General features: G+C 39.1%; 1 protein-coding gene across 2 annotated transcripts; it reads right to left on the minus strand.

Moving 5' to 3' along the window:
- Positions 1–333: 333 nt before the first annotated feature.
- On the minus strand, positions 334–17,169 carry RPS6KB1 (ribosomal protein S6 kinase B1). Of its 2 annotated transcripts, XM_063342348.1 has the most exons (15): positions 16,952–17,169; positions 13,610–13,659; positions 12,433–12,553; positions 12,016–12,084; positions 11,463–11,610; positions 10,767–10,824; positions 9,714–9,814; positions 8,661–8,751; positions 8,374–8,464; positions 7,966–8,073; positions 7,607–7,669; positions 6,686–6,763; positions 4,964–5,071; positions 4,249–4,361; positions 334–3,676 (listed from the first exon to the last, which is right to left on the minus strand). In XM_063342348.1, the coding sequence occupies exons 1-15, from the start codon at positions 17,021–17,023 to the stop codon at positions 3,439–3,441; spliced, it is 1,509 nt and encodes a 502-aa protein (XP_063198418.1). In that variant the 5' UTR covers positions 17,024–17,169; the 3' UTR covers positions 334–3,438. The 2 variants fall into 2 exon arrangements, with proteins under 2 accessions (XP_063198418.1, XP_063198419.1); XM_063342349.1 differs by lacking the exon at positions 7,966–8,073.
- Positions 17,170–17,296: the final 127 nt, after the last annotated feature.

Genomic DNA, 17,296 nt, shown 5'->3' on the forward strand with positions numbered 1-17,296 from the left:
CTTCTCCTCCTCCTTTACCCCTTAGGGTAAAGGATTTCCCTCTAAACTGGGAAAATGAAACAGCAACTGGCCTGCTGTAGAGACAGAATTTTAAATAAACAACCCAAACCCAAGCATCTGTCCTGAGAACAACAGAATAGTCTCCCTCCGTGTTTGATGCACTTTTTGTTTAACAGTGAGAGCAGGTTGGGAGTTAATATTAAAAAGAAAAGAGACCCAAAGTAAACATCCACTGTATAGTTAGAGTGGACTCAAGTATTAAATGTTCTCCAGCAGTTCAGCTTTTAGATAGCAAGACCCAAAAAAAAAGGGATATTCAAAAGAACAATTGACTCATTTATTTTTATCTTTTATTATGAGCTAATACCAGGATGACATTCAAATGTCAGATGGCACAATTAAGACAGTCTTGGTAGGAATTATTCCAGCATTCCCAAAATTACAATTTAGTACACGAATGGCATCAAATGTATGCATCACTCCCACAGAGAAAAATTATGAAATTCTGAATATCTTATACCAGAATAGTTTCTGCATCAAATGGGAAAAGAAAAACTGCTGGTAACACAGCTGACCTATAAACCTTTTGTGATAATGACCTGCAGAACAAAATAGTCCCCTATTTAACATCTAGTAAAAAAAAATATGACTTTTGTTCAAGTTTAAGATTTAATACTTTTATATGGTTAGCCACAACAGGTATTAACCTCAGTTTTACTATATTTTTGTAATGCTACAAAAATCCTATAAAATCAAATTATAGTGAATTTTTCAGTGATTATAATTAAAAAAGCGCAGCTTGTACAAAATAAAAAAAATAAGATTCTATACTCTAATGAAAAATTTAAGACATTTTTAAATGAACAAAAGAAAGCACTTGTTAAGCTCTCCAATATTCAATGCATTCTGCACTTATCTGAAATAGCCAGACAGGAGCTAGAACTCCACTCCCCTTATCGTTCACGAATAGTAATTTTGACACTATCATATATATATAGAGGATCTATGTCTGATATTTTTACAAATAAATACAGGATAAACCATATTGCATAGTGTGTGCTTGCTGTCTGAGTCACACTCCAGAAGTTTCACAGTTATGGTAGGGAATTAAACTTATAATCTATGGGATGAAACATTGACAGTACATGAAATTTGCTTTTAAAACCGATGAATTGTATCTGTAATTAATCAGTGAACTCAGACAAACAACTCTTGCCATTCTTGCCAGCCATATTTAACCAATTCTACTGGACAATTATATCCAGCCAACCAAAAAGCAACTGTTAGCTGTAACTAGGACCAAGAGAGATCTGCCTCAAAAGAAAAAAAATTCTTTTTTTTTTTAAACTAAGTTCCTTTATGTTCAGTAAACATGTTAGGAAACCGACGTTAACAAGGGGCAGAGAGAGGCACTGCTTGAAGTGTTGCGTATTTGCAAATATGCATAATACAAACACGCGTGAGCACTTTGATTTCAGTTTCACAACATGTCACCAGTGGCCCTATTGCCAAATGAAAAATGGCAATCTTCCAGTACCATTTGTGTCGCTATAAGGTAACTTGATTTTCCTTCTAAAACTAAATAAAAAAAAAAAAAAAATATTTTCCAACAAAAGGCTTATAGGAAGAAAAAAAACCCAACTCATTTTTGCTCAATCATAACCATCTTTTTTGTTGGTTCTTTGTTAGCATCAAGAAGGTATCGATGAATCCTTCTGCCTTGCGAATTTTAGAGAACAGCACTAATTGGATTCAACTTGCTTAGAGAGTTTTATGGCTTGGATCCTATGGCTCAAAAAGATTCAGTATACACAGAGTAAGCAGAATCTATCAAAAAATCCCTACTGTTGTGAAACGCTAGAAGTAGACTTTGCACAGTTTGACTAAAGATAATGCAACGCGTGGCAGGCAAAAAGTGACAGGACTTGTATGCAGTTGCATGATCATATACACACACACGCACACACCATACACACTCTAACTAGTGTAAAGCTCTGCAGATATTAACCCTTTCACCAGCTATGTTTATGGAAATGCTTTCTTTAAGGCAGGAAGTATTTAAGTAAGGTAAAGTTACCTTTATTTTATTCTTTGTACCTGTAAGTCATTTGTACAGATTGTGACAATTTCAAAAACATAAATAGTGTCCTTAGAACATGTTTCCTAAATTAAGTTGCTAAAGTTCTGACCCACTGTGGAAGACATTCACTGAAAGGCCATTTAACACTTTTCTCATACAATCAGCAAATTTATTGCCTCAGCATAGAAAAAAATGTTGATAAATTTAGAAATGTATAATGGCAGGGAACTCCCATCAGCAAAATTTTATTTTAAAAAAAGAAATCCTCAAATTCTTACCCACTGGTTACAAAAAGGTTTGTTTCCTTATATTAGGTAGAATTTGGATATGTTTCCTGTGATGTTTCCTATACGTTTCCACTGACTGTGTAATTCCGATGCACTTTTTCCTGATCTTTTCTATGGGTAAGAACCTGAACGTATTCGGCTGTCTCCATCTAAGGACTAGCGTATACAGAAGTGATGTTTCCCAGTGAAATGTCTGCTGAGGACAAGGATGAAATAAGCAGGACACGTATGTGAGCCCGTGGCTTCCAGTTAAGCCTAGAACATAGCAGCATTGCCGTTTGATTAGATCCATTTGTCTTTGCAGGAACAGGTATTTCAGCTGGGGAAGCAAGTGAAACAGTTCTCTCCCACCCCACATTGCCAAGCTGGTCATTGAGTGATTCGCTTATTGATTTGTTGTTTCATGAGGAGAAGAATCAGAACTAGAGCCTTTACTTTCTTCACAGCAACCAATTACTTTGCATTTTTAATTTTGGGATACGTTCCATAATGAGCTGAATCAAAAAAATCTATTTGAAAAATATATATTTTTATATATATAAAAAACTCATTAAGTTTTGAATGTGAAATACCAATTAATTTTATCTTTCATCTTTGATTCCACCCCATTGTAGGAAACAGCTTAACCAAGCTTCCATGCTAATTATTCCTCAGACGCAAGCATATAGGCATTTCATACTTTGCCTAGTGAAAGGGCTAACCCTCCTTGACACATTCACGACTAGACCAGTGATTCCGAAGCAACATCCTGACCCTTAATACTGTCAGTTTCAAGCTATTGAGCTGAAAAATCCTTGATAAGGTGAGAAGATGTCACTGCGAATCAGTTAGATGATGTGCCTAGAGTTCTGCAATACCATTTTCTAAAGTTTTTTATGCACCATTGATTGACAGAAAAAAAAAAAAAAAATCCATTTTTCTTTGCTTTCCAAGTCGCTCTGTGCAATGACTGACTCTTTGATACTGTCACTTTTTAAAAGTAAACCATACAAGCCCTCGTATTTCAACTTCAAGGGGGCTTATGTCCGTTCTTTGTTTTCCACCTTCAAAGGCTTAAAAAAAATGGTGTTGTCATAGATTCATGCGCAAGTGCTCTGGTCGTTTGGAAATCATGGGAAAAGCTTGTTTTTTATATGGCCCAGAGTTTGGTTGCCGGATTGGAAGCGGTGCTGAGGCCTCTCCACAGACTGTCACATCCATTTGTTCTATTCCACTTGTCTCCATTGGATATTCCACAGGTGTCTGAGTATTTGATGCGCTGGCAGAAGCACCTCTTCCCCAGAATTCCCCAGGGGAAAACTTTACAGGGCTTTAAAACAAGAAATATAAAAATCAGAGATGAAGATACACACAGCACCAAGGTACGTCCTTTACTCTGCAGGAAGCTGCACTCAAACGCCTATTGAGAAGCATTCATAATTCTTCCTTCCACTTCCACAAGTTTGAGAGAGTTTCCGTCTCTAGCTTCTACCACCGTCTCTTGTAAAGTAAAATTCTCTCATTTGAGTAGTGAGGATATATTTCTAGGTGACTGCAGAAGGAATTTGCTGTACTAATGTGATTCTTTAGCGGCACATAAGTACTTAGGATGTTCTGAAACAGTTCTAGTGGAATGGTGTACCAAAGTCACCAGACTGTGAGGCTGTATCAGCGTTGAATAGCAAAAGCAAATTAGTACTTCTTGTGCTGCCAAACACCATAGATTTGTCTCTAATAGTGTGGTTTGTAAAATACGATCGATGCTGCATTTCTAATGCAAGTGATGGGCTTCCTGAGAAGAAAGGCCGCATTTTTTATTTCTAGTGCAGATCTATTTCAACTACTTGCCAAAAAAGTGTTTTATAAAAAAAAAGAAAAAAGAAAAAAAAAGAAAAAAGATACCTGACTGGTGTCCTAGGGCTACCTATGAATCTGCGAGGTGATCGGATTTTTGGTTCAAAAGAAAATTTCTCTTTTACGCTTTCAAGTACAGATGGAGCCACATACGTAAAACCCTGCAAAACAGGAATGAATGTATTGTAACTCAAAGGCAAGATTTACATTTATGAGCACTTGTGCAGTTCTGATTGTCATGAAATAGGAAATGAGAATTATAAAAAAGGAGAGTAAAATACAGACATATGAACTTCTACTCACTTCCTGAAGCAAACAGCAGGACTTTAGGGAATTCCTCAGCCGAGTGCCTACACACCCCAGATATTTCTACTCAGATCACAAATTCCCACGGGCATGCTCAATTTAATTAATTCTGATCTATAGAATGGCCATTGTTCTCTCTGCATGACTATGAAAGCAATCACATGTTCAGGGTTCATAATGCAATTCTGAATCAGAATGCTGACATTCCAGAAAGTAAGCAACATTTGCTGGGTGTTTTATCTATATAAAGAAAGCGTCAGCAATAATCGAACTAAGTATTTTCAAAGCCCTTAGGCGTTTCAAACCTGTTGCGGAATGTGTGTTTAAAATTACAATAGTTTGCTTCAAGTATCGGGTGTTAAGATTCAATAGAATTAATTTACCTGAAATGCCCTGCTGTTTGCAAGTAACACAACAAACCTCCCCAGAGCTACCGACCTGTCCCTGGCTCACTTACCAGAAAGACCTGGTTGGCACTTTCACTGAGAGTAGAGTCATCTGGGCTATCAACTGGTGTCTGACGTGTAAACTTTGAGTCAAACTGGCTCACATCCTCTTCAGATTGCTTTGCAAAAACAAAATGATTAAGGGTTTATATTACAGATATCAACCAAATGGCTTAGCGGTGATCAGTGTAGCCTCTGGATGGAGTTCATTCCATAGGTTTTTGGCAGAGCTCTGCTGTAGTAAAACCCTGGAGTGGTGTCGGAATCCTGTCGCTGCCAGTGGGAGGTCACTATGGGCACTGACACTGAGAAATAAAGGCAAGGGGGAGGGGCAAAAATTATGGATCAAAAAGGAACACAAATTAAAAAGATGCCTTAAAAAAATTTCTCAAATTACAAACAAAAACTTTTAGAAATACAATGCCAGTTTTTTGCAAGTTCAGCCCTCGTCACAACCAGCATAGAACCGTTGCAACCATTAGTTTTTGGAAGCCTCTCCAGAAAATTTGATCCCATTTTTGCAGATATAAAAGTGTTTATACTGTGAGGGATAGAGGACAACTCTGGAATAAGTGACTATGAAGAATATTGTTTAATTCACTGAAAGAACGGACATAATTCCAAGATCCCTTCTGTAATTCCTAAGTGTAACTGAAAAGGCAGTATGTATTCATTTGTGCAGGCCTTCATGCAGTCACAGAAGCACATTTTCAAAAACCATCCGGTGTGTGCAAGTAACTTTCGTAATATCTGCCAATAACAGAAAAACCCCAAACTATCTTCAGATCATTTGTTTGGAAATATCAGTCTTGTGTCACTCTGAATATCCTTCAAAACGGTGAGGGAAAAAAAAGGTCCAGGTCCCCCTGCTGTAGTATGCTCGACATTAGTGATGCCTAAGTCAGTTTAAAGTGAGATTTCTCACAGTTGGGAGCTACTGGGGTGGCAATACCCGTTGCTGCTGTAGCTAATTGTACGCAGAGGGAAAAAGAGACACACTCCACAGCATCAAAATGTAAGATAGGATAATAGAGGCTTATTCATCACATCACTGGTTTGAGATAAAATTTAATTACTGCCTATAATGCACAAGATGCACTGTAAATATTAATAAGCAAAACATGCTTAATTAGGTGACTTCACTTACTTTTGCTTAGCAACTATTTATCATCTTAGTTTCAACTAAGTGTTGACTTACTGTACAATGCTTAGAAGCAGAAATTCAGAGACAACTGCACTTGTGAGTCTGTTTAACCTCCAGATTAAAAGCAGGAGGAACTAAAACTGAAGCAGAACCTTCTTCCCGCAGAAGAATTAACAGAAGGCTAAATCAGCTTTTAGCTGATTTTTGCCACCTTCTCACATAAAAAAGTGAGATCCTATTCTAGTGAGGGATGAGTACCATGACTACAGAGTAATAAGACAGAACAGCGCGCTCATGACAGACGGTATTTCATACTGTGTGCAGAGTTAAAGAGCTTTTTTTAAAATGTTGTTATAGCATCAGTTCTCAGGAAAAAAAAAATCTGCATCAGGTAGGTTCTCTCTTTAATTTGACAACAGTAAATCTGAGAACTAGTAACCAAAGTTGATGCATTTAACTATTTAAAGTACCAGAAATCAATGGTACTCCAGTTCATAAGAGTGTGCGTTTCAAAGTTTTAGATTCCACATTGTTTAAAACCTTTCCTAAAAGCGTACGAGGAATATCTCACAGCATTCCGAGTACATACCAACAAGGGTTTAAAAGGAGGTTCCACCTTTCGTGCCAACAGCTCATCCCAGTTAATGTGTCTGAAGAACGGGTGAGCCTACAAGAGTTAGCAACAGCACAGTCATAATCCGCCTTCTGGGTATAAATCACAGAAATCTGAGAATTAAGCATGTTCTTTTCAGACCCTCACTGTGGTGTCTTCCTTTGCAAAATCACATATGGGTCTAGTGTAACATATTCTGCAGCGCTACGGCAGAGTGGCTGGAAGAGCTGGAAAGTGATACCATAGCTCCAAGTCAGACAACACGTGTTCCTACCGTGTTTTCCTTGAAAGTATTAGAAACAGCCAGTTTACATGCAAAATACCTCTACATTTTTTCAACTTCAAAAGTTAGATATTCTAAAAATAATGAAAACCCACTCTATTAATAACAAATTATTAGAACTGTGAAATAAAGAGAACTCTCTAGTACTTTGTTAATCTCACCACAAGTAAAGTCAAGCTGGAAGCAGCAGGAACTAGGCCTCTGCCGTACCTTTTAACTACGCAACGCTGAATGCAAACTAACAACACTTCTCCCTTGGAAGAGCTGCAGTAAATGCAAGGGCTGGCAGATTTTTCATCAGACTGCGGGAGTATCATTGCTCTTATATGGCTGACTGTACTATTAGCATTGTGCAACTAGGAGAAAAGTTCCAGACCTACTGGAAGACAGAGCTAAAGAATAAATGTTATTTTCCAAATCTCAAATTATCAAATAGATAGACAGCTGCTTTTGTTAAGCTTTACAGCATTCAAATTTTGATCAGCTGTCACGTGTGGCTGCCTTTTTGCTCATTACAGTTCAAGACAGACATACTCTCCTTCCTCGATGTACCCTCAAAGCTGCTTTATTTTCAATGAGGTAATTTAAGAATTCTTGAATTAAGAGAAAGTTACCTGAACTTCTCCAGCATCTCCAGGACCAGCTCCTAGACGTGAGGCAGCATTTCTTTTTAGCAGCTTAATGAGAAATAACATCCAAAAAAGCGAAGTTAGTTATGCTGTTATGACTAGACTAGCTCTGATACGAATCATCATTTGAATGAATACCATGCAGAACGAATACAGAACAATCAGAAAAATCTGCATTCGTTAGAAAACAATTGTATTTTCAAGGAAAATAACCTTCTGTACCACGCAAACCAAGACCGACTTATTTAGTAATAAAACAAGCTTGGACTCAATAGCCATAGTAGTATCATTATATTTCTATTTTCTACATACACGCGTAGTACTGACATTCATTAAAATTCTACCTTTTTAAGCAGATCTCTGGCTTCTTGTGTGAGGTAGGGAGGCAAGTTGAGTTTACACTTGAGAATCTTGTCAATTGTTTTCTTTCTGTTCTCCCCAGTGAAAGGAGGCTAAAAAGCGCCATTGTAGTGGGAGGAAAAATAGGACTTGTTCAGGTCTCTTATTTGTGTACACAGAACGCACGTCAGTAATTTATAAAGCAGATAAAATTACTGCAAATGGGACTTCCAAATAACTCTTTGGATGAGAGCAGCTCACGACTGTAGTCAACAGAAGCGCAGCTGTATTTTAGTTATTTGTTACTTGCAGTCTGTATATATACAATGTATTTATACACGCAACTGAATTAGAATACAGGTAACTACAAAAGCTATGAAGAGAAATACATGCAATTATAACTGTGCACCTACTGCTCCAGTCAGCATGTCATACATTAATGCCCCCAAACTCCACCAGTCCACAGCACGATTATGCCCACTCCTCATCAAGATTTCAGGGGCCCTAGAATCAGAAAAATTGAAAATATGAAAGTATTTTAACAAGTTTAATACTGACTACTAGTTTTCAAATAAAACCACATTTATCAAGTAAAATTTCCCTAAGTGACTGAACATACGAACCATCAGTTAAAAAAGGCAAAATTTAGCCATTACCCCCAGACCAGAGTAATACTTTTCTATTTCATCATGCAGCTCACATGTATTCAATTGTTCCACAGAACGTGTGTGTGACTGTTCCATCGTGAATAGATTCTTTACATAATCCGAAGTCAGTCAATTTTACATGACCTGAAATTAAATATATAAAATTTAAGACTTGCCAGAATTCTGACATTTGTATAAAGTAACATTAAAAAATAGCAGTTTTTAACACGGATATGCAATAACTCTGAACTACTTCCAGGTATCTTCAATGGTCTGACAAAGCAATACAGCTATAAAACTGAATGAGGTAATCACGCTTACAGGTAAAACCTCTGCATTATACCTGCATCAGAAAGCATTGCCACTTGAAGAGAAACAAGACAAACAACCAAAACTCATTCACTTATAGACAAATGTATTTAAACATAAAGATTGTAGAGCATTGTTCACATAAGAAAGTGGGCTAGTGAATTTTACTGCTTGCTTCAAAGTTCAGAGAATAACCTTCAAGAAATTGTGAAGTGCCCTGAACAATTCAGTATAAAACCTTAGACTAAGTAAATAAGTGGTTTAAGATAACACGAAAATACGAGATGGTATGGACTGCCAGACTAATCAGTGTCATACACTCAACGTAACAGTGCATTCAGGAATTGCTACTACTGTCAGGTAAAGTGTCAACAGCGAGACAAGTCATTTCAGCTACAGGTGATTTGGCATCCTACCTAAATCGCTTTTCCTAACTAACATCTTCAGTCATCGCCATTGGCCAAAACGTCACTGATACTACACTGAAGACACAGATCTTTATGTCCTTTACAGTGACCCCGTAGAAAAAAAAATTCCAGAGCTGCAGAAATAGCAAGTCAACCATTCAAAAAATGCCTGTGTCTATACCCGTGAAACTTGGGAGCTTGCTATGGCCTATTAAATCTGAAGAAGCTGTGTTTAAGGGTGAGCAATTAACTTTGGCAATTCCTCAGTTATACCAGGAGTGATAATGAACATGCCATTGTTCTAAGGAAATTCACGTAAGAGTGAAGTGTTGTGACCTTTGAAGAATTGTTTTCAAATGACTGTCAACGTAACTGTCATTATATTTCTACCTTGATGATTAAGCATGATATTTTCTGGCTTCAGATCACGATAGATAATTCCTTTTTGATGCAAGTGCCCCAGTGCCATTGAGATTTCTGCCAAGTAAAAGCTGAAAGGAAATGTATGCCACAAAATTAGATGTATTCAATCATGCAAAGCATCTTAAGCACTAAGACTATTACGTACATAGCAACAGTTCCTTAAAAGTATCATTAGAAGTGTACGAGAGAATAAATGAGAGAAACAATGATGCCTTTGAGGTTGGATTGCTAAAAGGCATACAGATGAACTACGAAATTACGCCATTAGCATTAGGTTTACCTGTTCAGTAGCTATCTTATCGTGCATATATCTGGAGGAATCTGAAATCTACCAGTTAGCGTTGAAATATGCTTCAATTTGTATTACCATATCTAGATGGCAAAGTTGCAGGAAAAAAAATGAAAGTAAGGAGGTAACTGGCACAGCCAGAGTGCCATCTGTGGAATGGTATTACAGCCCCATCAAAGCTTTTCTGAGGCATTATCAGCATGCACTGTGGAAAGATACAACTGTATTCAGTTGTGTGAAGTCGAATCAATAAGGGACAATTTCAACTTGTTTATAAGTAAAATATCACTACTCAAAGGGCTTTTTCTCCTTCATTAGAATTACCATGTCACACATCTGATCGTTAGAGTACAGCCATTACAGTGACTTGGAAATTCTGTACCTAGCTGGTAAAACTGCATGCGGATCAAGAACAACAACAACAAAGTGCATTTACAGCAAGTCTTTCACAGCCTTTTTTCTCCAACACCCAAAGCACCTCCTTCACCACAACCCTGTGGAATACGACCTCACTCGGCAACCAGCAATGGACCTGCTTCTGTAGTAGGACTGGCACAAACTGGTAAGTACAGAACACATACGTCTTCCCAAAACCAGTTAACTGCTCTTTTCACGAGACTATGAAATGAGTGAGTAGTTACAGTTTTTCAAGTCAGAATATACCATTTAAGCACTTGGAAAAAAAAAACCAAAACCCAAGCCTATTAATTCACGATAATAGTTTCACTTACCAAGCCGTGTCTTCCATAAATATCCCTTCCCTCTCTAACTGCATAAATAGTTCTCCTCCTGTCATGAGAAAAATGAGATTATTCTCTATTGAAGTACACTCTATCATATTTAGTCAGTCAAAAGTCTATTTTCTAGAAAAACTGCAGGTATTTTGTCCTGCTCCGCAGAAAGTTGTTTCATAAAAAAGAACTAAGAATTTACTATTCTGTTATTCTCAGAATTCTATCAACTAAAGAAATGCCAAAAGAAATCACAACAGCATGCTGAAAAAGATAACAGCATTTCTGTCTCTGTCTTTTTCCTACTGTTATAACTTGAGCAAATTGCTTCTAATCTGTGTCAGTTTCCCTATGCGTGAAATAAAGATAACGCTTTCTTGTTTCGCAAAGAACCTGCCAGGACTAAAGCCTCAGGTACTGCGTATGACTGCACAGGATCTAAGTGTAACACAAAAGAATTACAAGTCTCCTCTCCTGTACTATCACGAAAAATAACTATTTTATGTTTCATTCATCTTTATTATATTGAATTAGAAGGTCTATTTATGTTATTCTACGTATTTTTAATACTAACCTATTTTACATTTTTAAGACACCACACCAATAGTTAGCTGGCCTTTTATCAGTAGAGAAAGAAATCAAATTGTCAGTTACGGAAGATACCAAGAAGCAGGTAACAGAATTTCATATACTGACCGCTGAGATACTCAAGGATGAGGTAGAGTTTTCCACCAGTCTGAAAGGCATAAATTAAGTCTACGATGAAGGGATGTTTCACTTCCTCCAGTATATTCCGCTCTGCTTTTGTGTGAGCCGTATCCTTTGCATTCCTTACAATCATTGCCTACAAAAAGCAGAGATACGTGAGCACAAGAACGTGCTAAACAAGGCAGACTTTTATAAATGACTCAGCAACATAATAAAAAGAAAATTTCACCACAATATATACATAACACGATAGGCTTCTTGTGGAAATTTAATTATCTATTTATTTCATAGAATCACACAGTAATTTAGGATGGAAGGCATCTCCTGAGCTATTTAAATTAGCTGCTAAGAACTACACATACAAAATAATTTAGTTAAAGACTAATTATAATTCCAACTGTACCCAGATAACAATGGTATATATATCACAGATAAAGTTTAATTTTAGGTATATTATGTAATTAGATAATTGTAACAGCTAAAGAGCGGGAAAGATTTTTTTCAGATTCAGACAGTAGTGAAACGTGAACATTCAGGTTACCTTTTTAAGAACTTTCATGGCAAATATTTTCCCGGTGTTTGCTCCAGTTACTTTTCGTACTTGAAATACCTACACAACACCAATACAAAAGCAATCAGGTATTTATGACCGCGTTCGCCGTTTTAAGTTAAAAACAAAAGTTCTGCGAAAGAGAGATGAGATCACCTACAAACTGCCAGGCTGCCTGAAGGAGAAGGGCTAGTGATTTCAACCAGAACCAGTTTGGGACATTTTCTACTGCCACCAGCTGGCGAGGCTCTGCCAGTGACCTCGCTCCCACGACACCAACCTCGGCAGCCCTGAGGTTCCCTCCTGGTAGAACGAACTTTCAGAAAACAGGATGGGAAGAGGCGGCAAGCGAGCACTTTAACCGCCTTGAGCGTAATGGATTTACCTCTGTAGAAAAGAGTTCCTTACCTTTCCATAGCCACCTTTGCCAAGTACGCGCAGTAACTCAAAGCACTCTGGTCGGATCTTTTCTGGACCTCTGTTTACACTAGTTTCTGAAATCTCAAATTTTTCACAATGTTCCATGCCACTGGATAAAACCGAAACAAGAATATAAGACTACCTGATACTCAAAAATGATCAAATGAAAGTAAGCAAGCAAATTACTTCCTGAAAAGCATACACTGTATCTGACATAACCGAATGACTGCTCTGGAGATCTGGAGAATTCTCAGCATCAGAAATTTTATTTGGGTGTGTGCAAAGCAGTAAGTTGCACAGAAAGATTACCTCACATTTTGGGGATTTATAGTATCAAGATTTCCTTCAGATTCCTTCATTTTAATGCATAATAAATCTCTGTATTACACCAGAATCAAGTTTAAAAGACCAAAGCCTCTAACTGACTTAGATATTCCTACAAGACCTCAAACAAAAGCAAGGCCATAAGGTGCGTTTAAGTTTCAGATCACATTCAGCAGCCCCAACGGTCATGGCAAGACTTCTATATATCTTGCAGAAAACATTGTAAAAAAGTAAGTCTCACAACTCTGAACATGCCACAAAAGACTGAACCATAATTTAATGATGCTTCTAAATTATGCAGCAGTTCTGCAAAAGGCTAACAGATTGATCCTGCCAAAGTCAATGTAACTGAACTGTTTTAACTATCCCTGCTTTCTTCTCACAACACGGTATGATGAACAATCTGGAAATCTATAAATGAAGTAACACTAAAGGTAGCTGTCTCGGGAACTTCAAATCAGAACTTCTGAATTCTTATCTGCTCCAGACCGCTATGCAAATCTGCAACCGCAGCCTTTATAAAATGAACAGAACATACAATGTTCTGCAGACAGTGCATTACATCGGTATTACAGACATTATTCAAGCACAATATATAACGTTAGGAGAAACAAGGATTAAAAGACAACAGAAAGTTTCGCCAGAATTTATTTTATTATTATTATTTTATTTCAAGATACAATTCACAAATTTTAATGTGAAGAAATAGTGAAACGACTAGAAACAACTCAAAATTGAACAAGAATGACAAAATTTTCTATTTAACTTAACAATGTGACAAAATTAGAAGTCATATGTAGTTGGCATGAATGGTACAGAACATTTTCTAGCAGCAACTTACAGGTCATATTGGCCAACTCCTCCATGGTCCATGCTCTCACTTAATTGACCCTGGGGATGGGAGGGGTAAAAGGAAGATTAATTATAACAACGGAAAAAAAGCAGTGTTAAAATAAATGCACTGATGTGTTTTACAATTTCTAAATTTTATATCTATATATATACAGTTATATATATCATTGTAATTTATATTATATAATTAAATAAGCCTAAAGGTCAGGAATAATTATCCGCAGAAGATAAGAAATCTTAAAAAATTCTGTGCAAGATTTGCGGTGCTTCCACATATCTCAAGCAGTGACACATGGAACCACTGTTTTACTTGACACATCGTTAATCACTTTAATATTAGAGGTAACGATTACACACACCACCAAGTGAATTTGAAAAATGTTAAGGTACTACTTTTTTTTTTTACAATTGCTCTTACATATGAATTTTTAAATCCTATTACTGTATTATGGAAATTAGAACAATAGTAAAAATTACGTGAATAGATGAACGGAAATTCATATGCACTAGAAACAAATAATCCACTGAGAGGTTTCATTGATAATAATCAAATCACAGTAGTAATGAAAGAATTAAGCTTTACTCTGATGTTAAATAACTTTTTCTGAACAATAATCAGATAAATTAATGCATGCAAATATTATTAAAGAAAGCTCAAGCACTTCAACATCAGAACTAGTCACCATTAAAGAACACAGTTCAATTTTAAAGCGGAATTTTCTTCAAAGAATTTTCAACTTGATCCCTTATGCAAGATAATACGTCCCTATAACTGTGGCTCTACATGGCAAAAGAAGTGCAAACCAAGCAGACAGCTGGAATGAATACAAATAGAATTTAATGGGCAAGCTTCTAATGAGCTTTAGACTATACCTTAACATTTTTATTTTTAAAAACATGTACGTAAAATAATACCTACAAGTTAGTGAGAGACAGCCTGGAATCTACAGACTGAATACCGATATATCGAGTGACATGTGAAATTCAGAGAATCAGAAGGGAAAAAAAAATAAATATCCAGAGACCTCCAAAAAGCAGAGAGGCCAAGGAGCGCATTTTTAAGTATTATATACGTGAAAACACTAACCAGAGAAAAACAGAAACTTTCAATAGCTTCGAAACCACTTAAAAGTTTAGAGAGGCTGGTTTATTTTGGTGGGCGATCTAAATGGGAATTTAACTCCTGGTTCCACCTACTAGCACCACAAGCAATTATGGAGTCCAAAAGTTCGTTTCCAGGTCAGAGAGTTGCTAGCTTGTGTCCTCTTGATAATATTTATTAGAGAAATCCTGCTTATTGACATCTCTTTCACAATAAAACCCACTGAAGCTGCCCTTGACCCTACCTTTAGATGCCAACAAACGAATTAAAAAAAAATTCAACAAACACAGAGAATAAACATCCATCACGTTCCTAGAACAACAACCCAAGTTACTCAATGGTTCTGGCAAAGTTTACACACGCTATTCTCACCCCTGTGAACTATGTTGTTCATTCTCTGTATTAACGTGAGCAAAATTCACTTTAGACACCATTCTGCTACCTTCAGGATTTCTTCTCATTTCACAAAACCAAGGAATGCAACGGTATTCTGGCAGGAAGGCTAGCAGTCATTCAGCCTATACTTATTGTTTCATTTATCACAAACACAAAAATTAAGGCTGTTTTTTTTCTCCATAATAATTAATGCAAACAACCCTATGGCTTATGAGTAAACACTCCATTTAAACAATTCTTCAGATTTTCTAGAACGACTGTGCCTTTCAAAACTCCAGCTGATCTGCTCCTGCTACAACCAGGCTTTCAGCAGGTACCACCACAGAGACCAGACAAGACAGTCCAGGCTTTACACCCTGCACACGTCCAGTTCAATGATCCCAGCTGCTCTGCCTGCAATGTCTTTCTGATCCTTGTAAGACAGGCACAGCACCTACAGACATCACACTCAGCAAAACATTTTTCCCTTCACACTTTCCTGACGCTTTCCCTCCTTTCGTGCTCTTACATCCCCTGCTTTCCAGTTCTGTTTTAATTTCAAGTCCATTCTAATCCTCGTTTATCTGTTTTCCAAAAGGCACCTGAGAACCAAATGAGGCTGCCAACGTGCATTCATGCCCACAGTTCTGCCATGAAAATTTCAGTCACAGAAATTTTTAAAAATCTACAATAAGCAATGAATTTTTAAAAATTATTCTCTAAGGCTGAATTATTGGAACGTGAGCGAGAACAAATTCAACTTTCTTGCCACCCTCCCCTTCGAGCCTGTTCTTGGCAACATTAACAGCGTGATGCAAGCAACGTGGTTTTTTAAGCCAAGTACTTTATTGATTATTGAGGTGACAGACAGTGCTTTTTCCTGCAGGTCGAGAAGCGTTCAAGCCTTCAGCTGTCAAACAACATCTCTACAGATGATATGCAGTGCGGGTATTCCAACTGTGGCACCGAGTATCTGGTTATCTCAAAGACTCCAACGTCATTAGTATTTAAACGGCAAAAAATAAATGCAGTAGCAGTTTAAGCAATAGCAAATGTTTAATATACAAAGCAATATAAAAAAGCAACAGTGGCACTAGAAAAATATAAACAGAGATCTCGTAAGAAATTTCCCCCAAAACCTTCACAGAATCTATCCAAATGTTACAAAACGACAAACTACAGATTACAAGGTGGAAGCATGAGATGGAGATGCACGCTGATCCATACCGACGTCTGCCGCAGCATTTTAAAGCTCTGCTTTTAATTTTGGCGCTAGAGCAACGACTTTATACAGCTCCAGAAAGATTAGCGTTTCTGCACTGACGTTAAAACATGTGACGAGAAGGAAAAAAGAAAAGAAAAAAAAAAAAAAAAGAAAAAAGACAACAAACCCAACCCCGCTGCGGCACTTGGGCTGGGAAATCCAGCGCAAAACTTCCAAGGGGAAAAGCTCCGGCAGGTCGGGCGCAGCCCCCGCCCGCCGGAGGGCAACCGCTGGCCGCCCGCCCTCGCCGGGGAAACCCTGCTCGCCGGCTGCCTGCTCCGCGCTCCCTTCGCCCGGATGGCAACTCCCCGGCCGCCTCCCGGGGCCGGGCCAGGCGCGGAGCCTCCCCGGGCTCTCCCCGGGCAGGGCGCGGCCGGGGCCGCCTCACCTGCGCGGCCCAGGGCGGCGGCCGGCGCCGCGCTCCGCCTCAGCGCGGCCCCCGCCCGCCTCCGCGGCGGCCCCGCCGGGCTCGGCCGCCGGCGAGATGCCCCCCGGCCACCTTCCTGCTCCCTCCCCTCAGGCCTGGCCCCCGGCGCCGCTCCCCGCCACGGCCTCCCGCTCCCTCCCCGCGCCGCGCTCCCCCCTCTCACCCCCTCCTCCAGCTCCTCGTCCGAACCCGCGTCCTCAGGCTGGTCCAGATCGATGTCGAAGACGCCCGCCATGGCGCGGGTGCGAGCCGCGGCGCCGCCGCCCCTTCCTGGCTGTGCTGGGTGCGCGAGGCCTGGGCCGCCTCATGGGCCCGCACCCCCCAACTCCGCCACGGCCGCCATCACCGGCTGCCCGGCCCGCAGCGCGCATGCGCCCCCGCCCCGGCTCTGGGCACCGCGCAGGCGCACAACCCCTTCGGGCATTGGCCGATGCCGAAGTGCGCATGCGCAGTAGGGACAGCGCCGGGCGGACGGGCGCGGGGCTGGGGCCGCGCTTGCGCAGTGCGC

This window comes from Chroicocephalus ridibundus, chromosome 7 (genome assembly GCF_963924245.1).
Source record: "Chroicocephalus ridibundus chromosome 7, bChrRid1.1, whole genome shotgun sequence".
Lineage (NCBI taxonomy): Eukaryota > Metazoa > Chordata > Aves > Charadriiformes > Laridae > Chroicocephalus > Chroicocephalus ridibundus.

Bases quoted from the DNA above. Each gene is read 5' to 3' on its own strand.
- RPS6KB1 (XM_063342348.1), bottom strand. From the start codon at position 17,023: ATGGCGGGCGTCTTCGACATCGATCTGGACCAGCCTGAGGACGCGGGT. The intron at 8,752-9,713 runs GTAGAAATATAA...ATTTAATTTCAG, and splicing joins TATCATGCTTAATCATCAAG to GTCATGTAAAATTGACTGAC. The intron at 8,074-8,373 runs GTAGGTGCACAG...GGCGCTTTTTAG, and splicing joins ATGACATGCTGACTGGAGCA to CCTCCTTTCACTGGGGAGAA.